Source organism: Ctenopharyngodon idella, chromosome 17 (assembly GCF_019924925.1).
Source record: "Ctenopharyngodon idella isolate HZGC_01 chromosome 17, HZGC01, whole genome shotgun sequence".
NCBI lineage: Eukaryota > Metazoa > Chordata > Actinopteri > Cypriniformes > Xenocyprididae > Ctenopharyngodon > Ctenopharyngodon idella.
The window spans coordinates 7,024,073-7,047,928 of record NC_067236.1 but is presented as its reverse complement, the minus strand read 5'-3'; the positions used below and the strand labels follow the sequence as shown (position 1 = coordinate 7,047,928).

Genomic DNA, 23,856 nt, shown 5'->3' with positions numbered 1-23,856 from the left:
TAATATTCATGAGACAAGCACGGAGGCTCTTTAAAGTTAAATAAACGCCGCGGCGCGACTCGAGTTGCACACAGTGTGCAGCGGCGCTGAGGGACAGGCAACGAACCGAGACGAACTGAACCGAACCTGCGTGACAGAAAGACTCTTCTAGAGAATGACGTCCATTTGTCCAAGATGCGATAAGACTGTGTTTTTCGGTGAGAGTTTTCCGTTAGAATTATCACTTAGTAGAAGTCTAAGCCAAGTTCATGTCTTTGTTATTGTGTCATTGGGTTGGACTAATTGACTCAAATTGCAGGGCATTTATAATATGTGCCGAAGGGTCAAAGGTAATTTTTTTTTTAAAGGAATAAACTTCTGCAAATCTTGGCAGAGTTACATAACAAGTGTTTGAAAAGTGTATTTGTTTGTTTTGGAGTTATTAGGTTATAAGAGGTGTTAATTGAACACTTATGTTTTCTTTTTGGGATCTTGAAGATCTCATATCCATTTTAATAGTTCCAAAACATTTCACGGTGTAGCATCGGATAGATACTTCATGATTTGTGTGTGTGTGTGTGTGTGTGTGTGTTCAAATGCTTTATAACAAAAAATGATTATAAGTAGCCTGCTTCATTGACGTTCTTCTGTTTGGGATTTATATGAATAAATGCAATGTATTTCTATATACTAATAATATTCTCAGCTACACATCAGTACTCTGGCCCCAAACAACAGCGGTGTTCAGCACAGCTTGAGAAACATTCTGAAAACTATGTGTCTGCTTTGTAAATGGTTAAATTAATCTGTCTAGTAACTGGGTCAGAGGAAAAGATGTAGGGAAAAATAATAGGTTAATTTCAAAATTGCTATTATGAATTTTCCTGCATACAGCATAGGGATATCTGGGACCCCAAACTGTTAGTCTCAAGAAGAAGATGAAGTTTAATCTTGCAGCCTGTGCAGAACTAAGTATTGTTATTAATAGGTCAAGCACAAGTGACCCCGATGCTCCCACAACCGCATTGGAGGATGTTCTCGTCTGTCCCGTTATTGTCGGCTCCTGTTTAGTATTCTGTCCCGGCATCCAGTAGCCACAGGGTTAGTAAATGCTGTAGCCCATGAAAAGGGAATTGGGTAACAGTGTTACGTAAGAATTTGGCAAGGGACTCTTGAACAAAGTGAGAGGATCTGTTGTGCTACTGTTGCAGGTTAGCGGATGGAGTAACTGTCTTTCTGGCTGCACTGAAGAGGAGATATGTCAGCTTGATGATTTGATATCCCCACTAGACTTCTGAAAATGTCTGACTCAGTATGTTCTCTGTTTGACCTGACTAGTTTTGTGTGATGGAATGTGTGTGTGAGAGACAGACCCTAGGAATTTGGGCTGGTTAGTGTGTAAGGTAATGGGATGGTGGGTTTAGTCCCCCACATGCACAATTCTAACCTGGCAAATGTTTTTGTATCTTATTATAGCTCTTTCAGAGGTATTTTATCACTACATTCTTAAAAATGAAGGAGGTTTTCACATTGATGCCATAGAAGAACCATTTTTGGTTCCCCAAAAACCTTTCAGTCAATAGTTCTTAAAAAGAAACTTTTCTTATTATTAGTAATAGTGTGAAGAACATATTAAATCTTAAAGGTAGGTTAGGCAATCTTTTTCATAAACACTTTTTGTTATACTGGTTAAAACTCTTTTCACATCCTGATAGCAGTCAATGATAAAAGTGGTCTAAATATAAAAAAAATGTATATCTTCTGTGGTAGTCTCAGGACCAAAAATGTTTGTCCAATCATTGTATTCGGTCCGATATCCTACCTGCCAGTCAACATATGTATTTCCAAACCTCTGCGTACCCTGCTCACACAGACATCACACGTCATCAGTGCGTTCCATGAGGTTTGAGAGTGACTTGACAGTCACCGTGTGCCACAAACAAATAGCAGTCACCTTTTACAGTTCCTCCTGAACCAAAACAACAAGCTTATGCTGTGTTTACGCCATTGCATAACCGTAATTACAAGATGGCAACCCATGATGTTCTATCCGGAGCTCTTCGCGTTTTCCGACATGGATTTATGCATTTCTATGGCAACATTATCAATGTCAAAATGAATCTGTAGTCATTATGTGGTACAAGTCAGCTGTCTTGAAGTTGTTTACATTTATTTTTATTGTAATGTTATGTGCTTTGAGATATGAAGTAATTTAACACCCTCTCTCATGACACTTTGCAGACTCTGCCCTGGCTGTGTGCGTTCATGTGTTTGAGGAATCGCTTTCTAGCTAGCTTGCTATTGCTAGCCTCTCCGAAATTGCCTACCCTACCTTTTAAGAACCTTTTTCCACTATAAAATAACCTTTGTGGAATGGAAAGGTTCCATGGATGTTAAAGGTTCTTCACTGAACCTTCAATGCTAATATTCAACCTTTATTTTTAAGAGTGTGCAGAAAATATAAAAATAATTTTATTTTATTTGGATGTTGACCTATGTGTCTTTCTCTAAATCACTTGTATTTCTCATTCCTGTGCTCCAAAGTCCATGACTGTTTACTGTGTGTTTGCTCATAGCAGACTATTGATTTTTTTTTTTTTTTTTTCTGTAGTTGTTTTAAATTCAGGAGCTGATCGACGAGTGAGAGAACACGTGCAAACAGTTTTGTGCAATGGAAGTTGTAAAACATTACTAAAGGCTGAAATAGGCTGAAGAGCAACATACACTACCATTTGGGGTCATTAAGAGGCTGCATTTATATAATCAAATACATTAAAAACAGTAATATTGTGAAATAATATTACAAATTAAAATACCTGTTTTCAATTTGAATACATTTTAAAATATTATTTATTCCTCTGAGGGCAATGCTGAATTTTCAGCATCATTAATCCAGTCTTCAGTGTCACATGATCCTTCAGAAATCATTCTAATATGCTGATTTTGCTGCTCAAGAAACATTTCTGATTACTATCAATGTTGAAAACAGCTGTGCTGCTTAATATTTTTGTGAAACAATTTTTTTTTAAAAGATTCATTGTTGAATAGAAAGTTCAAAAGAACAAAGTATTAATTTCTTAAAAAAAAAACCTTTCAAATGGTAGTGTTTCTACTTTTTTTTAATAGTTTCTTTTGAAATATCAGAGAAATGCTTGTTCATTTGATTATGTACAAAAATTGCTTGTGAAAATCAGAACGTCAAAGATAAGATGTACTTTTCAACATCCTCTTGATAGGAGCAGATCTGACTCAGCAGGGTTTGCGTTGGAACAGGGTCTTCATTTGGAGCTTTTCTTCAGATGGTCCAGATTGTTCTTCCTCTCCTTTGATGCAGCATTGTTCAGCTGCAAACACACACACATACAGACCCCACCCTATAGAATTAGTATTTTGTGTGGATAGTCTTTCTCAGGGCTTTTGTAATTACTGTTTATAGATATCTCTATAGATATAAATGCACAATCACACACAAAATTGTAGTAGCTGTGTTAAAGCGATAGTTGACCTAAAAATGAAAATTTTATCATCATCTTTTCCATGTTTTTCCAAACCTGTTTGAGTTTCTTTCTTTGGTTGAACACAATATATTTTAAAGAATGTTGGTAACCAGTAGCCACTGGCTTCTATAGTATTTTTTTTCCTATGGAAATCAATGGCCACCGTCAACTGTTTGATTACCAACATTCTTTAAAATTCAACAAAAGAAAGAAACTCATGCAGGTTTGGAACAACTTGAGGGTGAGTAAATGATGACAAAATTTTCATTTTGGGGTGAAAATCCCTTTAAGTTGTATTTCAGCATTTGCCGAGCTGGACACATTCTAAAAGATCTATGAATTTACAGTAACATTACTTATGAAAGTCATAAATATTTTAAGTACACTACCATTCAAAAGTTTTTTTTTTAATGTTTTTGAAAGATTTCTCTTATGCTCACCTAGGCTGCTTTTATTTGATCAACAATAGAGTAAAACAGTAATATTGTGAAATATTTGTACAATTTAAAATAACTGTTTATTATTTTAATATCGATTAATTAATTAATTCCTTCTAATATGCTGATTTGGTGCTCAAGAAACATTTCTAATTATTATCAATGTTGTAAACAGTTGTGCTGCTTAATGCATTTGCGGAAACCATGATAAAAAAAAAAAATCAGGTTTTTGATGAATAAAAGTTTTATTTGAAATAAAATTTTCTTTCTTTACTGTCACTTTTGAATGCAATCTTGCTGAATTAGGCTAAGTCTTAATTTATTTATTTTTTAAATCTTACCAACCCTAAACTTCTGAACATTTTTTGTTTGCTTTCTTTCCATTCAGAACATAGAACAAGAAGACCATGTTTAGCTAGTCTTACAAAGTCAGGCTTTTGACTATTGATATATATAGTCTAGTCCACTTAGCAGTTTTTTTGGCCAAGAACCACCCACCCACTTAAAAAGAAGAAGGTCATTTGACTGAGCTGTAAAGTGGCCAAACATAGAAGTGTATCACTACAGGACAATTGTGATCTTATTAATTATGTGTAATTTAGATATACATGACTGCAGTTAAATCTGTATTATATACAGTACTACACACTGATCAGATAACACATTACACTCTCTCCCTGTTCTAGCTGAGAAAGTGAGCTCTCTGGGGAAAAACTGGCACCGCTTCTGTCTGAAATGTGAACGATGTAGTAAGATTCTGTCTCCTGGAGGCCATGCGGAGGTAAGCAGAACTAAAGCTGATATTGCAGGCTGAGATGCATTAAAGAAATCTCTCTCTCTCTCGCTCTCTCTCTGATCATTGGGTTTTTCTTTCTTTCTTTCTTTCTTTCTTTCTTTCTTGATCAGACATGATTCCTGATGACAGATAAATGGGATTCTGCATGTCCTGCTTCTTGGTCTGTATGTAATGTATGTTGGTCTGCAGTGCAGGCTGCACATCCTCAATGTCGTAGTTTAGCAGGTGATCAAACAACCGACTCTAAAAGCTCAAGCCATTGGCCTGACACCGATTCTAGGTCATCCATGTCCTTGCCTATTTCATGCCCCTCATTGTACTTTCTTCTTCATTCCTTATTTTCTCTCTCCTTCTTATTGTCCTGACATGTTCGATGGTCTTGTCTGATACATTAGGAGAAATTTTCTAGTTCAGTGATCTGAGTTGTCTTTTGTCCCTGTTTGGGTTAAATGATTGTTCATCCATCCCACTTGCATGTCTACACTCCACCCGTAGACTTGTCACTCATCAAAGTCCTACAATGACTGTAAACACAGATAATCAGTATTTATAGTAACCTCATTGGATCTCTCTGGAATGTTCTCTGACTGTCAGGGAGAGATTACAATTACATTTACTATTTATCTATTTAATATTGAATGGAAAAATATTAGCATGTTTGTTTTCTTGAAATGGTTACATAAAGCCATTCCCATACTCCTTTGAACCTTGAACATCAAAATAGCAAAGAACGAAAGGATAAGGAATAAATTTCCTCAATACTCCTTACTAAAAGCTTTTGATTTTGCTTTATTCAGTAATTTTTACAGTGAACAAAAAGAGATTGACAGACAAGGTGGGCGAAGACTGACCGACTGTATTAACAGGAAGCGAAACAAATTCTTTTAGTCTTGGGCTTTACTACTACTTGAATCTTACAGGAAATGTAAATCATAATATTCTTAACCACAGTGAAATTTATGGAAAAATAGCAGTAATCTGCCATTTTCAAAGGCATGTTCAGTCCGGTACAGCTGCTACTTTTCAAATAACTTTACTTGTAGGTATCTGTAAGCATATGCACTTTCTCTCCCACACAGTGTTACTGTGGGTCTTTACCAGAACTATTACAAGGACAATGTAGGGACAAAGATAGTGTTCATTCAAACCAGAAAACAATCGTCTGCCTTTCTGCCTCTCTTCCTTTCTTCCTTCTCCCTCCTTCTCTCTCTCAGCACGCTCACGCTTGCACGCACACAAACAGAACAGACACACACAGCTTTAGTTTAATTATAAGGTGAGTTCGGACTTAAAATGAAGGAGGGTTTTGTCTTTTCTATTGCTTTTTCATTTGTGTTGATAAAAATGGATAGACAAACAGCTCTTCATTGTCTCACTGAAGGATATTCAGTGAGACAGTATTTTATTCTTGTTAATCTTTTATTAGTTACTCTTTTCCCCTGATTTTGTGAACTGTGTGTGCTCTTTTTCTCTTATTGTGTTGAAAACAGCAGGAGGTTGTGTTGTTAGTGTTCACTCTCTGCAGGTGTCGACTCCCTAACTCTATTCTTTGTGAAGTGGCTCTCAGTGGGAATGCAAACTGTATTTTTAGCTTGTCACAATAGAGACACTTGAAATAGATGTTGCTCTTAATATAATATATAAAATAAACATAAAAATACCTGATGATTATGGTAATAAAAATAAACAAATAAATATCTTTGCTCAGTTTAGTTAATTTGGCTTTAAATTTTTGAGCACACACACACACACACACTAAAATGCTTGCACACTAAAATTGTGTGTGTGCGCGCATGTGTGTGTGTGACGAGGCTTAAATTTCAGTCTGATTTGAGCCTGACTGGGTCTTTTTATGCAGTCTGGGAGGAGCAGGAAGGAACAGAAGGATAAACAATGACCTCTAATGAATCCAGCACTACACAAGCCTCTCTCTCTTTTTCATTCTGTCTCCCACACACACTTCTGAAAGTATTACCTTGCTTGAAAATTCAGGTTTTAGTAGAAGAGTGTCTGGCACAGATTTTAATATTTACAAATACATGTTTTTATAGAAAAATAATTATTATTGGTAGTAAATCTTTTTCAGTTTTCAATTTGAGTGCATTTCTATTTGTTCAAGTTGTGTCAGCACTTGAAATTAGAATATTTCTCTCAATTCAGTTTTAGTTTTAGTGTGTTTAATTGATGTGTTAAAAAAAAAAAACTATACATTTGTTTTGTATTTGCAGCATAGCTATGTACAGGGAGAAATTCAGCAAAAAATAAGTAAAATAAAGTTAAAATGGACTGATAAAGATATTCTCTCTCTTTAACAGCATGATGGATTGCCTTACTGTCATAAACCCTGCTACGGAACTCTCTTTGGACCAAAAGGTCTGTACAATAAATTGTATTTGGAGTTTGTAAGGTGTTTTGTGTATGTGTGTGTGTGTGTATGTAAAACTGAGAGACTTTAAATTTGAAATATAGTGTATTTTCATCTTCATACAAAGCTATGAGAGAATCTTGGTGCTTTCATGTGTATTTGGATCTGTGTGTGTCCATGTACAGGAAATAAAGGTTTAAATCAGGGCTCATTCAGAGACATCTGACTCTCAGTGACTTTTAGAATAACCTTCCAACCAAAGGCAGTTCACTCACCACTAGAAACCTTATTGTGTGTGTGTGTGTGTGTATATGTGTGTGTTTTTGTGACATATCAGGACACAAATTTGTATAATGACATGGGTATGACATAGGTACTACAAGGAGAGGGTGACTTATGAGGATATTACCCCATGTCCCCATTTTTCAAAAGGCTTATAAATCATACAGAATGAGTTTTTGTGAGAAAGTAAAAATTGTGATGGGTAGGTTTAGGTGTAGGTTTAGGTGTAGGGTTGGTGTAGGGCGATAGAAAATACGGTTTGTACAGTATAAAAACCATTATGCCTATGGAATGTCCCCACAATTCACAAAAATGTGTGTGTGTGTGTGTGTGTGTGTGTGTGTGTGTGTGTGTGTGTGTGTGTGTGTGTGTGAGAGAGAGAGAACAGAAAAGGCTCAGGAAAGAAAATGCTCTTGTGAGATAAATGTCAGTTTATTCCCTGTAGTCAGGGGGAAAAAGTTGCATTTTATCTTTCAGAAAATTGAATTTTAAAAAGAGAACATTCTTTAGATCACTGTCTTTTGTGAGTTTGTTTGGCTGAATGGACTAGGATTTAAAATTTAGCAATAATTCACCCAAAAATGAAAAATCTTTCAAATCTTTTTTTTTTTTTTTTTTTTCACCCTCATGTCAGCATTAACCAACTTTTTTGGTACTTTTTTTTTGGTGGAGCTGAACACCATCTGAAGAGATTCTTCAAAATATTATAGTCATACAGGTTTGGAACAACAAGAGGAAAGTTATTATGATTCTTATGATTTTTTTATCTTTTGGTAAGGGGGGGTTGCTGTTTACACGAGACCATTTTTAACTAAAAACAGAAAACATTCATTTAGACAACAGCATTTTGGGGGCCTGAAAATGCAAACTTTTAAAACTGGTTTTCAAAGTGCATGTTTTTGAAAACAATACCGTTATCATCTATGTAAACTATAAAAACGTGAATTTGTGAAACCGATGCCCATGTGTATTATGTGTTCAGTCTATAGGTCTGTAGTGTTTCTTTACAAAGTGACGTTGCCAACTTCTGGCCTGTGTTTTTAGTCATTTTTGCGGATCCGTGTGAACGGGGATCGTTTTGACAACATTGTCACCTGTACACGAAAAACACAAAGGAAAACATACTTATTGTGTAAACGTACCTTTAATAACGTACCCTTAAAACCCTTAATATCTGCTATTTGTTGACTGAAGTCAGATTAAAGCAGGTCTTCCAGGTTGGACCAGATCTTACAGGAACAAATTATTCAATACCTTCATTTAAAACTTTTAAATGGATAATTTTCTCAAGAGAGCAAATGACGGGTTCAGCTAGTGAAGTGGAGATGTGTCTTTTCGTATTCTGTTAAGTGTGGTACATATACGCCACAGAGATGTGGATACATAAAGATAGGACTGTGTGTAAGTATCATCATTTCATGAGAATTAATAAACCAACAACTGCGTACATGCATCACTCACTGTGTGTCTCATCATATCCGTAAAAAGTTGCTCTGGCTACTTTGATGTGTGGGAGTGGCATAGGTTAGTTGTCATAATGAGTGAGAAAGGAGCATGTGTTTTTTTTGTTTGTTTGCCTGAAAATGCAAACTTTTAAAACTGGTTTTCAAAGTGCATGTTTTTGAAAACAACACCGTTATCATCTCTATGTAAACTATAAAAACGTGAATTTGTGAAACCGATGCCCATGTGTATTACATGTTCAGTCTGTAGTGTTTCTTTACAAAGTGACGTTGCCAACTTGTGGCCTGTGTTTTTAGTCATTTTTACGGATCCGTGTGAACGGGGATCGTTTTGACAACATACACCACAGAGATGTGGATACATAAAGATAGGACTGTGTGTGTCATCATTTCATGAGAATTAATAAACCAACAACTGCGTACATGCATCACTCACTGTGTGTCTCATCATATCCGTAAAAAGTTGCTCTGGCTACTTTGACGTGTGGGAGTGGCATAGGTTAGTTGTCACAATGAGTGAGAAAGGAGCATGTGTTTTTTTTTTTTTTTTTTTTTAACCACTAGAAAAGTTACATAGTGTACTTAAAAAAAAAAAAAAAAAAAAAGTCGCCTTGTCTTTCTGAACACTTCAGACACCAAAAGAGCAAATCCTGTGACAAGATAAGAGAGGCAGACAGACAAGTATAATGGCTGATTGAGATGTGTGTGTGTGTGTGTGTGTGTGTGTGCATGTTGAGGAGTAGGAAAATATAACGTTCGTTAAGATGTTACGTTTCAGTGTATAGCTTATGTTAATGTACATTCAGACTTTAAAATAGGCTTGTTTTAGTTTGTATTATTTTATCCAAGTGAGTGTGTAATTCGGAAGAGATACATTTTATCAGGATCTGAGCAGGATATTTTTGGCTTTTGTGTAATGCTGTCTGCATTAGGAGAGTCTGAACACTTAGATATGAGCTTTATCGACCACAAACACTCTCTCACACACTAATGAAATGGTACTCACTGTTCTGTCCTCTCTTTGGTAGGTGTAAATATTGGAGGGGCGGGGTCTTATATATATGACACGCCTCCTCAAACACCGGTCGACAAATCATGTAACAGCCCTTCAGACGTGTCACCCACTACACCTTGGACCAACTCACAGATCAACTATAATCAACCCAAAGGTAATTTAGAAAAAGAACTTAAAATAATTGAAAAACATCGAATGTTTTAGGTCAATGTTTTTATTGATTTTGTTTTTTCTTCTAAAAATGTATACTATTATTAAAGGATTAGTCCACTTTCAAATAAAATTTTCCTAATAATTTACTCACCCCCATGTCATCCAAGATGTCCATGTCCTTCTTTCTTCAGTCGAAATTAAGGTTTTTGATGAAAACATTCAGGATTATTCTCCTTCTAGTGGACTTCAATGGACTCCAAAAGGTTGAAGGTCAAAATTAGTTTCAGTGCAGCTTCAAAGGGCTTTAAACGATACCAGACGGAGGAATAAGGGTCTTATCTAGCAAAACGATCTGTCATTTTCTTAGAAAAAATACAAATGTATATGCTTTATAAACACAAATGATTGCCTTGCAAGTGCTTCGCCATTCCACCTTCTGTATTTTTCAAAAAGCTTACGCTGTATGTCCTATGCTTACCCTATTAAACTTACGGAATGAACGCGGCGCCAGTTCCATTTTTTCCGTAAGTACAATAGGGAATAATCCTGGAATGTTTTCATCAAAAACCTTAATTTCTTTCTGACTGAAGAAAGAAGGACATGGACATCTTGGATGACATGGGGGTGAGTAAATTATCAGGAAATTTTTATTTGAAAGTGAACTAATCTTTTAAGCAAGGATGCGTTAAATTAATCAAATGTGACAGTAAAGATATTTATAATGCTATAGAAGATTTCTATTTCAAATAAATACTGTTATTTTGAAAATTCTGTTCATCAAAGAATCCTGAACTGGGATCTCAATTGGCCATGTATACACTGCAGATACATTTGGTTGCCAATTTACGGTTCTGTAATTTACAGGAGTAACAACCACATACAACCGAATTAACTCCCGAAAAATGCAGGTAGTTACAAGGGGAACTGACTTTATACATCAACTAAAATCACTTTGACATTAGTTGGTTAGAAGTAAGGAAATAGCTCAGAAAAGTGAAGTTATTCCTAAGAAAAAGTTTTAGCATCATTTGAACGCAAATGCTACTTGGTTTGATGTTTTGTCTTGTAAAGAAATGACATTCAGACATACAGTAGTTAAGTGTGACTTGCGTGTCCAAATGTGTCCATATGCTATTTTTAGTCACTGTATATATAGACACACTTTTCCGAGCTGCATTGTTGCACACATTCCATTATACATTAACACTTCCTCTGCACTTTTTAACACACACACAGTTTCCCACACTGAGTGGGAGACAGAAATACTTAAACGTGTGTGCTGTAACGGAGGGCAGGGAGGATCGTTTTCTGAAGTGACCCCCTTGGGATTGTACACAAATGGAATTTTAATGGCTTTCGTTGATTGGCTCCTTTCCTGAAATATTTCCCCTTAATAGGTGTTTTCCGACAGGCGGGACGTTGCAGGAATGTTAGGGGAGGGTTTTAAAGACTGCTGTGGAAACGTCTGGAGAAATGTCTCAGAATGTAACGTTTTTCCTGTGAGCCATGGGTTCATTTTGATAAATTTAACAAGGGAGAAGAAATAATGATCTAAAACTGGTAACAATCTGTCATCTTTGATGTAAAACAAGTTTTTTTTTTTTTTTTTTTTTAATTCAGAAGTGCCACAGATCCTTATCAAAGCTGGATCATACAGCACAGATTTAATCACAGCAGCCTTGATCTGGCCTTCAAAAGCAACAAACCAGAAGCTATTTACGATAGATCTTGTTATATAGATCTTGAGACATTTTGTGCTAATAAATATCACAGATATATATCATAGACACTAGTGAGAAAAGCACCTATGAAAGTTTGAATAGATGGTCCTCCAACTATATTAAAGTTATAGTTCAGAAACATTGTAACTTACACACAGATATGAATATAAAAGTTTAAACAAGTATGTATACAGAACCGTAAATGGTTTGCTTTTTGTTTGTAGCTTCCACTGCACCTACACGCATGTTTGCTGGAGAGACTTATTTGTGTCCTGGCTGTGGAAAGGCAGTTTATTTCGGTGAGTCCAGTGAATCAAAACTATGACTTTTCAGACATTTGAGAACTTTCAGGAATGTCTGTGGTGTGTGTGTGTGTGTGTGTGTGTGTGTGTGTGTGTGTGTGTGTGTGTGTGCCTGGTATTACCTACATTATGGGGACCAAATGTCCCCACAAAGATAGTAATACCAATTCTTTTTGACATTGTCAGGACATTTTTGGTCTCCATGAGTATAAATCATACAAAATTAAGTATTTTAAAAATGTAAGAATGCAGAAAGTTTTCTGTGATGGGTAGGATTAGGGCTAGGGTTAGGGTTGGGGATCGATAATACAGTTTGTACAGTATAAAAATCATTATGTCTATGGAAAGTCCCCATAAAACATGGAAACCCAATGTGTGTGTGTGTGGTTTTGTGCTGCTGTGGTAGATATGTGTGCAGCATTCTGCCAGACCACTCTGAGATTTAAAAGGGAACAGCAAGAATTCCAGTAAAAACTGTTTTAATATAGATAAGTTTAAGGTGGAAGTCAAAGGTGGGTGTTGTTTATGATGGTTACTTGTCATTTACACTTGAACATTTAAACTTTGAGGTTCTTTTCTAGCCATACATTTTTTTTTGTCGCGAACCGATTGTCACAAATTATATTTAACATAATATATATATATATATATATATATATATATATATATTAGACTTATTTTTTATGTATAGCCATTAAAATAGCACTATGTTAGACTGATATGATGCCGTTTGTGATGTAATGTGGTGATTTCATGGTCTAATGCCGCAGCTGAGAAGGTGATGTCACTGGGTCGCAACTGGCACAGGCCGTGCCTTCGCTGTATGAGGTGCAAGAAAACACTGACCCCTGGTGGTCATGCAGAGGTACTCATAAACGCATCTTACAACCTACCGCTTCTATTAAGTTTTTGTTAAATTTATATTATTTCATACTAAATTCCACAAAGTTATGTAAGCTATAGTTGAGTTGTTCTTATATGTAATGTAAATGATATATTGTGTAATATTTGTAGAATATTTACCATAATGATTACTTCATCATTGATTTAGAGTGCCTAATAATACGCTCTATTCTTTTCTCTGTTTTCTGCAGCATGAGGGCAGCCCATACTGCCATGTGCCCTGCTATGGGTACCTTTTTGGACCAAAAGGTGTGAACATTGGAAAAGTGGGCTGTTACATTTATGAGAAAGAAAATGCAGAGAATGAAATGCCAAGTGAACATTAAGTCATAAAGAAAAGCTCTTTTTTTATTTGGTACAGAAGTGTTTTTTTTTTTACATCATTAATAGAATTGTAAGGTGTAAAGATTTATGTTCACACAGTCAGATATATGCAAATGTCATTACATATGTATGTATTCTAATTGATAATCAGAAATGGCCACTGGCATCTTAAAAAAGAATTTATACAGAACAGTCCCTACTCAAACACTTGCACACACACACATACATAGGCTCTCTTTCTCTCTCTCATTTTTCTCTTTCACAAACACAGATTCACAAATTCACACCTCCATTTAATCTTATTTAGAAAATCTCTGTAATTATTACATGGCACTGGAGAAATTTGTAAATCTTTGTGTAACTAATAAAAAATATTTTAAAAGAACTTTATGATTGTTCTTTTATTTTTGTGCGCATTTACTGTCTGAATGGATCTGAATGTGACATTAAGCAACGGAACATCAGTCTGAATGAATCTCAGTGGTCCTCTGTGCGTTCATTCATTTTTATTTTCTCCACGTCCTGCTTGTCATGATCTTTAATGAGATTTTTCCTATTCAATATGATAAAAGCATATGACTTGGTTAATGAACACAACTTCAACTTTCCTTGTATGTTTCCTTTAAATATTTTAATAAAGATGTATCTATATTGATAGCATTATATCTCAATTCAGGCTAATTCTCTTTAAATAATCTAAAAATATGGCATCATACTAATTGAGTGATTTCTGTTTTACTTGCTTGACTCAACTGAGTTACTCAAATGTTCAGCAGTGTGTTGAATACAAGTTTTCTAGCTCCTTTAACAAAATATAGGTTATGACTTACCCAGTACCCTCGACATCCTCTATAGTCTCGGGCAGACACCTGTCTCGTGTCTCAGGTAACTGCCAAGTCACCAGACAAGCGACGAGTGCCGCACAGCACAGGATGGTCTGAGAGAAGTGACCCCAGAAACTGTCCAATAGCAGGACTAGAGGAGCCACTGACACACCCAGACGGGCCAAGAACGAATTGTAGCCCATCCCATTTTGCCTATAGGACCCAACCAAATAAATTCTTTATTTATAGCCTATAGTATGCACTGATATACATTTTACACTTTTGTGGTCAAAGGTTTGGAATAATTATTATTATTTTTTTTTTATGGTGTTGAAAGAAGTCTCTTAAGCTCACCAAGGCTGCATTTATTTTATTAAAAATACAGTAAAACAGTAATATCGTGAACTATTATTACAAGTAACAATTTGTCCCTGTGATGGCAAAGCTGAATTTCCAGCAGACATTCCTGCAGTCGTCAGTGTCACATGATCCTTCTGAAATTATTCTATGCTGATTTGGTGCTCAAGAAACAATTTGTTGGAACTATGTTGAAAACAATTGTGCTGCTTAACATTTTCGTGGAAGCCGTGATACAGTACCGTTTAAGATTTTTAAGTGTAAAAAAAAAAAAAATGTATGTTGACAGGTCTGTTACCTGAGAACAGTTGGGTAAAGCTCCGAGCTGTATAACACAATTGTAGAAAAAGCAGCAACCGCGAAACCTTTACCCAATACTGCCACCACAGTACGACCAATCCACTGATCTGAATGTGAAAGAGATGATACTGAGCACAGTGTGTGACTGAATAAACAAATTAAATTCTTAGTGGGCATACTGTTAAGTATAGTTCAAGCTGTCCGCGCTTATGCCGTTTCCCTTTGAACAATTACAGTGTTTTAGTAACCTGCATTGATTTTTCCATTCTATCCTATTATCCATTATACAACAGTTAGTTACACTATAGTTTCCAATTATCTAATCGACCGAGCAGCGTCCCATGTTTGGGATTTTTAAGTTATTCTTTCTGCAGTTACATCGTTACGCCAGTCGGTGGAGGCAAGTGACTGTCTTTCATTTAATCAATCACTCGTACATACTGTACAACCGACTGTTGAAAGCGCTGATTCATTCAGGAACGAAACAGGTAATGAGTGAGTCATTGAATTACTAATTCAACTGAAACGGTTCATTCAAAAACGCTGATTCATTCACGAGCGAACCACTGTGTATGTGCGCAACATTTCGCAACATTTCGCTGTAGCTTTGTTTGTAACAGTTTTCGTTGGCAGAGCAAAAAGCAGACAAGGTACTGTAACTGTCAATATTATGTCTAAAATGTAATGCAAACTTAACTCTTGTTATTTAAGTATCTGTTGTATAAAAGCAATCGTGCTTAGTTATTCGAGAACAACAGGACTCGTGTTCGTGTGATATTGTGTAATCATACGTTGGTTTTGCCAGTCTCACCTTTGGTTATGAATATGTTGATCATAAGACTGATTCCAGCCAATAGATGAGCTCCTGCTTCAGTTTTACGTCTGCCAATCTTCTCCAGCAGGTAATATACAACCAGTTTAGATGGAACCTCAATGGCTCCATACACAAACTGAGTGAGGTATATATTTAGTCCAAAGCCTGTGATGTTCAGGCTTATACCATAGGTTACAATGGCAACACAAAACCTGCAAGAGGTGAAAAGCCATTACTAGATTATTTATTATTCAAACAATAATGCCTGTCCATGTTCTCTAGTGCCACTGAAGGCTAATAGAGTGCAACAGCCAGGTTCTAGAACTAAAAATCCCATTTATTTTATTTACAATGAAATGGATTTTGAATGTTAACTTATAAACTGTTAAAATAGACTTTCTGTGAGCAGCGTGGTTGTTAATCGATGGTAGCCTATATGCTTTCACTAAAGCCATCAACCTGCATTATTTTAACTTCTTTTATCTGGTCAGAAAGATCAAAATCTATCCATCAGTAGTTTCATATTCCTCCATCATTTTTAATTGGATTATGACAATGCTTCTTGTAATTATAGCCTAGTTATTCCCCTCATTAATGCTGTTAAGTACAGCCTTGTACCTTTTTTTGGCTGATTTTCAAATACTTTTTTGCCTTACATAAAAGTTTGTAATATTGTGATTCACCTCATTGCTGGTTGGTTTGGTTCATGTCTTATGGGGGTGATTTTCGTAAGGGGGGTTGGGACTGCAATCTCACGGAAATGAATTTTCACAGGGTGCGATGTTTGCCTTTAACAGTTCCTCCTGAACCAAAACAACAATCTTATGCTGTGTTCATGCCATGTTGTATCCGTAATTACAAGATGGCAACCCGTGACTGTTCACATCCTCAAACACGGATTAATGCATTTCATTGGCAACACTATCAACGCCGAAATGAATCTGCAGCAATCAGGTGGTACAAATCCAAGCTCTGTAAGTTGTTTACATTCATTATTATTGTAATGTTATGTGCTTTGAGACATAAGGTAATTTAACACCATCTTGTGATGCTTTGCAGAATCTGCTCTGGCTGTATGCGTTCATGTGTTTTTAAGAAGGCGTGGCTTTGGAGAGCGCTCTAAAAGGAGGGTGGGATCTTATGCTTTTAAAGCTAGCTCGCTATTGCTAGCCTCTCCTAAATTGCCTACCTTAACTTTAACAAATACCTTTTTTTAATCCCTATAGGAAAAAAATGAATGCGAAATATACCAACTAAGACTGCTGAAAAAGTGGGCGGGCACTGTTTCTCTCTATAAAGTTAGCACATGCTCATTAGGTGGTTCAGTAGGCTTTATGTCATATATCACATGAACAAACAGGAAAACAGGTCTCATCAGCTTGTCAGAGAAAGTGTTAACAGCAGTTTGAACTGACGGCGATGTCTGTGGACTTTTAAGGTAATTAGCTACCTAGCTAGTTCTTTTTATTGTTGGCGTTTTACTTGATTTTAATATCCGAATGTTAGTGAGAAGAAGAAAAATAAAAATCTTTTAGATATCAATCTCCATATGGACATCTTTTATGTTTATCTTTGGTAGCTCCTTTGAGCATCTTGTTTAAAACAAAGCTGTATTTAACGTAGCACATTCAAAAGACCTGAACCAGAAGTGATGCGACCTGTTTCACAGAATACAGAAGTATTTTGCGCATAACGCCTGTTACACACCATATGGTTCCTGTGAGCAGAGCCAGTCTCCTCATCTTAGGGGTTTTGACTAGGTCCAGGTATGAATAATTTTTCTTTCCTTGTTCTGTTATTATAATAGAGAGAGCCTATAGAAGAAACACAGAGCTTAGTTAGCCTACCCACAGACAATTGTTTAAAAAAGTGACCATTTGTCAATCCAGCATGTACTGTAAAATCGAAAATATATATTTTCTCTCACCTCAGGTTTGATTCTTGAGATAACATCCTCTTTGCGATTCATGACAGCACATTTATGAAGATAAAAATGAGCTCTTTCTGCCTTTCCATTGGCTATCAGCCACCGAACCGACTCTGGAACCCACCTACATAACATTTGCTCTATAAAACATTGTTAGGGGCCATTCACACAGAATGCTTTTTTGCATTACACTCCTCTGCTTTTCCATTGTTTTCTAAGTATACATGCACTAGAAAGACGAGTTTGACGCTCGTGTCTTCTGCATGCATCTCGTGGATGACACGGCATTCTAAAAACGTGGCGCTCAAGTTAAAAGTTCAACTTTTAAAAAATGATGCTGTGTCTGAAAGCGCATACTAAGTAGGTACTACATTTGGTTTGAAATTTATTTAGCAACTGTTAAAAAAGTATGTTCTATATACAACCCAAATTCCGGAAATGTTGGGACGTTTTTTAAATTTGAATAAAATGAAAACTAAAAGACTTTCAAAGCCAATATTTTATTCACAATAGAAAATAGATAACAAATGTTTAAACTGAGAACTTTTAAAATTTTTTTGCACAAAATGAGCTCATTTCAAATTTGATGCCTGCTACAGGTCTCAAAATAGTTGGGACAGGGGCATGTTTACCATGGTGTAGCATCTCCTCTTCTTTTCAAAACACAATACATAGTTTCTGGAGTTTTGGTGTTGGAATTTGGTCCCATTCTTGCCTGATATAGGTTTCCAGCTGTGTTCCAGTTCGTGGTTGTCTTTGTCGCCAAATGTTCTCTATAGGTGAAAGATCTGGACTGCAGGCAGGCTAATTCAGCACCGTGCTCTTCTACGACGAAGCCATGCTGTTATAATAGCTGCAATATGTGGTTTTGCATTGTCCTGCTGAAATGCACAAGGCCTTCCCTCAATTAGACGTCATCTGGAGGGGAGCGTATGTTGCTCTAAAACCTGTATACACCTTTCAGCATTCATAGTGCCTTCCAAAACATGCAAGCTGCCCATACCGTATGCACTTATGCACCCCCATACCATCAGAGATGCTGGCTTTTAAACTGAATGCTGATGACATGCTGGAAGGTCTCCCTCCTCTTTAGCCCGGGATTAACGAGTATGGCGTTCGTGATTTCCAACAAGAATGTCAAATTTGGACTCGTCTGACCATAGAACACTTTTCCACTTTGAAACAGTCCATTTTAAATGAGCCACAGGGCACGACGGCGCTTCTGGACCATGTTCACATATGGCTTCCTTTTTGCATGATAGAGCTTTAGTTGGCATCTGCAGATGGCACAGTGGATTGAGTTTACAGACAGTGGTTTCTGGAAGTATTCCTAGGTCCATTTAGTAATGTCATTGACACAATCATGCCGATGAGTGATGCAGTGTCGTCTGAGGGCCCAAAGACCACGGGCATCCAATAAAGGTCTTCGGCCTTGTCCCTTACGCACAGAGATTTCTCCAGTTTCTCTGAATCTGAATTGATGAGATTTGCAAAGCCTTTGCAATTTGACATTGAGGAACATTGTTTTCCACAATCTTTTTATGCACTCTTTTACAGATTGGAGAGCCTCTGCCCATCTTTCCTTCTGAGAGACTCTGCCTCTCTAAGACATCCCTTTTATAGCTAATCATGTTACAGACCTGATATCAATTAGCTTAATTAGTTGCTAGATGTTCTCCCAGCTGAATCTTTTCAAAATTTCTTGCTTTTTCAGCCATTTGTTGCCCCCGTTCCAACTTTTTTAAGACCTGTAGCAGGCATCAAATTCGAAATGAGCTCATTTAGTGGATAAAAGTGTAAAATTTCTCCGTTTAAACATTTGTTATGTTATCTATGTTCTATTGTGAATAAAATATTGGCTCATGTGATTTGAAGTCTTTTAGTTTCCATTTTATTCAAATTTAAAAAACGTCCCAACATTTCTGGAATTCGGGTTGTAGTATGAATGTGTGTAGTAGGAATGAAATTCAGACGTTTTACATCTGCCATGTTATCACTGTCATGTGACCTATGGCATGAGTCGCATCGCTTCACTGCCATTCACAAATCGTCTCCCGTGGCCTCATGGGATAGTAAAGTCTCCAGTGGATGTGCATCTTGTCAGAGATATACTCTACTGTACTGACTCATTTGTGCTTTTAATTAGACAGAATATGTAAGGCCTATTACCACCAGAGGACGGTGCAGAGCAGTAAAGGTGAAGTGACAGCCACTGTCAGCCATCTCCAGTCTCTGATACAGAATGCAATAAGAGACAAAGAGGTGCTCCCAAAAGCCCATGCCGTACTGTCAATTAGACATACTAGTCTCCTGTGCTGAATGTCAACCCACTCCACATCTAGAGAAAGACACATATATACGATAAGGCCCTTTTACTTTGTTTTATATTCACTTTTAATCATGATCTGAGGCCTTGAGAGAGAGAGGTTCTTACTGAGTACAGATGAGACGATAACGATGCCAGTGATAGTAAATCCACTAAAGAATCTCAGCACTGCAAACATGATGAAGGAGGAAGAAAAGATGCTGGCCAATGTAAAAGCCATTCCTGATATATACGACACCAGCAGCATTGGCTTACGCCCAAATCTACATACCAAACAGAATGTTTATTTATACAGCACATTTCATGCTTGTGACCGTGTTCATAAAATGTAAATGTAAATCGCTTATAATATTTATTATAATACACAGTTCAATGAAACATCACCTGTCACTCATGCCTCCAAAAAAAGCTGCTCCAAACATCACTCCGATGAAAAAGATGGTGGTCACCGCTTTATTCAGACCTCTGTTATCACATACTAGATCCCACTGTGAAATAAAGAGAGATGGAAAATAACTTTTCTTAAACAGTTGTGATGAACTGCTTCATGAACTAAAAGAATTTCAAAACTAGATGTGGATGAAAGCTATTACTAGTTTTATCACGACACTTTTATCCAACGTGACCCTATAGGGTTTGAACTAGGGATGCGCCGATACCATTTTTTAAGGACCGAGTACCGATACTTTTTTCTAGTACTTGCCGATACCTATACCGATGCCTATACATTTATTCATTTCTTTTTTTTTTTTTTTGATGATGCAGTTTCACAGTGTCCAATAACCTTCAAATGGCATAATTACCAATATATATAATTGTTGTTATATAAAAAGAAATTTACAAACAAATTACAAATAATACAACAAATACTATAGAGATACAAATTAAATAAACTTGTTTTTCAGATACAGTAGGTTTATTTACAATGTATACATTTATTTAACATCTTCTGTTGTTTTATTAACATTAATGACAAATATAGGGTACGGTCCCTTTAAAACCGAATCCATGGATACTGACACATATCCTGTTTTCACCCAAATGTTTACGTCCACTTAAGCCATAACCGACTGTGTTTACGTGAGATACTCCACACGATGGATATTTTGACAACTATGTGTGCATTTGACCATTCAGGCGCAGGGAGAACTGATCACGCGCTGTCTGAGAGAACTGGGATCGCGCGCAAGAAAGAGAGAGAGAGAGAGAGAGAGAGAGAGAGAGCGCTCGCGCGAGAGGGCGCTTCTGGTCTGTGTCATTCAGCGCGATTCCGCCTTCACTAATCGATAACGACTTGTGATTGAAAGCATGCAGTTCGCAATGTGTGTGTGTTGTCATCATTAATTTTGAAGTATTTCCACACCTCTGAGGCTGACATTGTTTCTGCTGCTGCCGCCTGTGTCTCTGTGCACGGAAAATTCTGTCAGTTACGTAACGTGAGGTATCGACCTTTGGTATCGGGGGTATTTTTACGAGTACAAGTACATGAGCTTGGTATCGGGCCCGATACTGGTATCGGTATCGGTATCGGTGCATCCCTAGTTTGAAACTTTAATTATTACTTCTCAAATTCCCTACCTAATAGAATTTTATTTATTTATTTGTGAAAGAAAGGGGAAAAACTAAGTGTTTTGAGAAATTATTTTTCCCCCTTGCATTTTTGTTTAAAGTGTAAATATATACTGAATATGCATACAAGTCAAGTCACCTTTATTTCTATAGCTCTTTATACAATACATATTGTTTCAAAGCAGCTTCACAATAGTAACAAATTCTGCTGTAAAGAGCTACTATGCAAAAACATAATTTTTAGAAGAGTTAAAATAATTTTGAAGTGTTTGCTTTTGCACTAGATGTGTGATTTTTTTGCATACTGTGTGTGTTTTGTGTGTTGAGTTTAGAGAAAAGTAGCCATAGTTTGAGAAATTGAAAAAAACTGCACTAACATTTGTTAATGTTAATAAAAATATTGAATGAGTGTTCATGCTAGTTCACGGTGCATTAACTAATGTTAACAGATACCAATTTTGATTTTGAAAATTTCTTAAAGTAAATGTAGAAATTAACATTGCTGTAAAAGTATTGTTCATTGTTAGTTCATGTTAACTAATGTTGCTAACCTTATTGTAAAGTGTTACCCCTCAAATGATGTGTTAACTCTTTGGGTTTTTCAGAATACAGGCACATCCTAGCAAGTAAGGGTAAACATCATTGAGTTTGTAAAGTGCAGCACCTTCTCTGAAATCTCACCTGTGTGGCGAGAGTGCTGATGAACGTGCTGTTGTCATACTCCCATCCATTCTGACACTCCACTATAGGAAGATCTATGCTGCTGGAGGAGTTTGTCAACAGATGTAACTGAGGATAAGGGAACATGTGACAAGAAGCAGGAGTCCCATCTTCCTGCGCTGGAATACTGACAGCCAGTTTCTGCTCCCGACTCAAATTCCCAAAAGTTCCCTCAGCATCCAGAGAGCTAATGTCACAGTGGTGAGATGGGACGGCGGCGATAAAGTTGCTTAATAAAAAGTGGCACGGTATAGTGAATCGTCCAACAAAACTGATGAAAATAATCATCTTTTGGAACCTGCCGAAGCCATCGATCTCCGTAATTAGATCTTCAAACTTCATGCTTTTTTTTTGATGCACAGATATCCTCTCTGTCTTCTTTCAAAATTTTTGGTTTATGTGCTGAGTCTTTATGGGATTTCAAAGGTTGGTAACTGGAGGTCAAATGCAGCTTGTACTTTGGTCATTAATAAAACTGCTGTGGTTATGTATAAAGTGTGTGTGTGTGAGTGTCCATATCTTCAGATGATCTTCCATCCGTAGTAGCTTGTCTGTAGAGGTGAATGATTTGTGGTGTTGGTTAATGCTTGTAAAAGAGTGTCTCGCCATGTGTGCAGTTCACTTGGTTAATGTGGACATTGACACCTTTTCTTACCAATGATATAATGTCAGCAATTGGCACACACAATAACACAGTTTGGCTAGAATACAAGATTTGCACATACATAAATCAATATATTATAAACAATTTCAGTCTGTTTTCAATCAGTTTTCTCTTTGTAGGAAATGGAGTTTGCAAGAAAAAGGCAAACTGTGTCTCTTGACTGTAAGCATCAAACAGCATCTTTTCATGTTACCTTTGCTAATATCCAACATGCTCACTGTGCAAGGATTTGAGGTTTACAAACCGTTTGTATCAAGATGATTAAACCAATGTTAAGGCCTTTGATTGGCTATTTTACATTGTGTGTAAAATATAGGCCGAAAGAAATAAATCCCTTCTATTTCATGACTTTGTTTGCCCATATAAGCTTTAATCCAAATTTTATAAAGAGACTCAATCACTTTTTATGATGAACAGATTTGCATTAAAATGAACCTCATGGGTTCTTGCGGAAGCTCAAATGTGCTGCGTAACACACGAGAATTAACCTCATTGGTTCTTGCATGCGTCAAGCAAACATGCTTGAGCTTCTGTTTACCACAACTTATGTGTGAGTTGATGAATGTTTATATGTGAATAAAACCCTAAATTCAAACTGTTCATTAAATATGGACTAGTTTTATGATCTCTTTATGAACTTTTTGAAGCGTCAAATTTTCATTTGTGTAGGTTATGGAGGGACAGAAAGCTCTCAGATTTCATCAAAAAGATCTTCATTTGCTTTCCAAAGATGAACAAAACTCTTATGGATTTGAGTAATTAATGACAGAATTTTCCTTGTTGGGTGTACTAACCCTTTAAGGTTAAACGTATTTGGCTTGCTGTCTGCAGTGGAGGGTCTCACGGAAGCAGCTTCAACTTGAGCTTAGATATATCATCCCAGATGAAGCATTTTCATTAAACTGTACATATAAAGTTAGTAAACCAGTACCAAACCTGGCTTTGATTTTATCAACCACGTTTCTAGGCACAAATTATTTGTAGTCCTGTAGAAATTTACTTGGGGCAAAATTTAATTTATCCTGGAAAATGGTCTCGCTCTGTGAACCAAAACAATTTTTGCTTTAAAGCAAATTATAGTATGTTGATAAATTATTATCAAAATAAAGGTGTGGGCA

The 23,856-nt window shown here is 36.5% G+C and overlaps 2 protein-coding genes across 4 annotated transcripts; one reads left to right on the top strand and one right to left on the bottom strand.

Moving 5' to 3' along the window:
- On the top strand, positions 1–13,622 carry crip3 (cysteine-rich protein 3). The gene is made up of 7 exons (XM_051868566.1): positions 1–197; positions 4,600–4,694; positions 7,025–7,082; positions 9,848–9,988; positions 11,933–12,007; positions 12,781–12,875; positions 13,105–13,622. The coding sequence occupies exons 1-7, from the start codon at positions 155–157 to the stop codon at positions 13,237–13,239; spliced, it is 642 nt and encodes a 213-aa protein (XP_051724526.1). The 5' UTR covers positions 1–154; the 3' UTR covers positions 13,240–13,622.
- Positions 13,241–22,545, bottom strand: slc22a7b.3 (solute carrier family 22 member 7b, tandem duplicate 3). Of its 3 annotated transcripts, XM_051868562.1 has the most exons (10): positions 22,036–22,539; positions 20,170–20,273; positions 19,894–20,048; positions 19,629–19,797; positions 17,460–17,583; positions 17,240–17,346; positions 15,530–15,744; positions 14,717–14,825; positions 14,068–14,274; positions 13,241–13,790 (listed from the first exon to the last, which is right to left on the bottom strand). In XM_051868562.1, the coding sequence occupies exons 1-10, from the start codon at positions 22,414–22,416 to the stop codon at positions 13,715–13,717; spliced, it is 1,647 nt and encodes a 548-aa protein (XP_051724522.1). In that variant the 5' UTR covers positions 22,417–22,539; the 3' UTR covers positions 13,241–13,714. The 3 variants fall into 3 exon arrangements, with proteins under 3 accessions (XP_051724522.1, XP_051724525.1, XP_051724523.1); XM_051868563.1 differs by lacking the exons at positions 13,241–13,790; positions 14,717–14,825 and having other exon boundaries at positions 14,074–14,274; positions 22,036–22,545; XM_051868565.1 differs by lacking the exons at positions 19,629–19,797; positions 19,894–20,048; positions 20,170–20,273; positions 22,036–22,539 and having other exon boundaries at positions 17,460–17,939.
- Between the last annotated feature and the right edge of the window lie 1,311 nt (positions 22,546–23,856).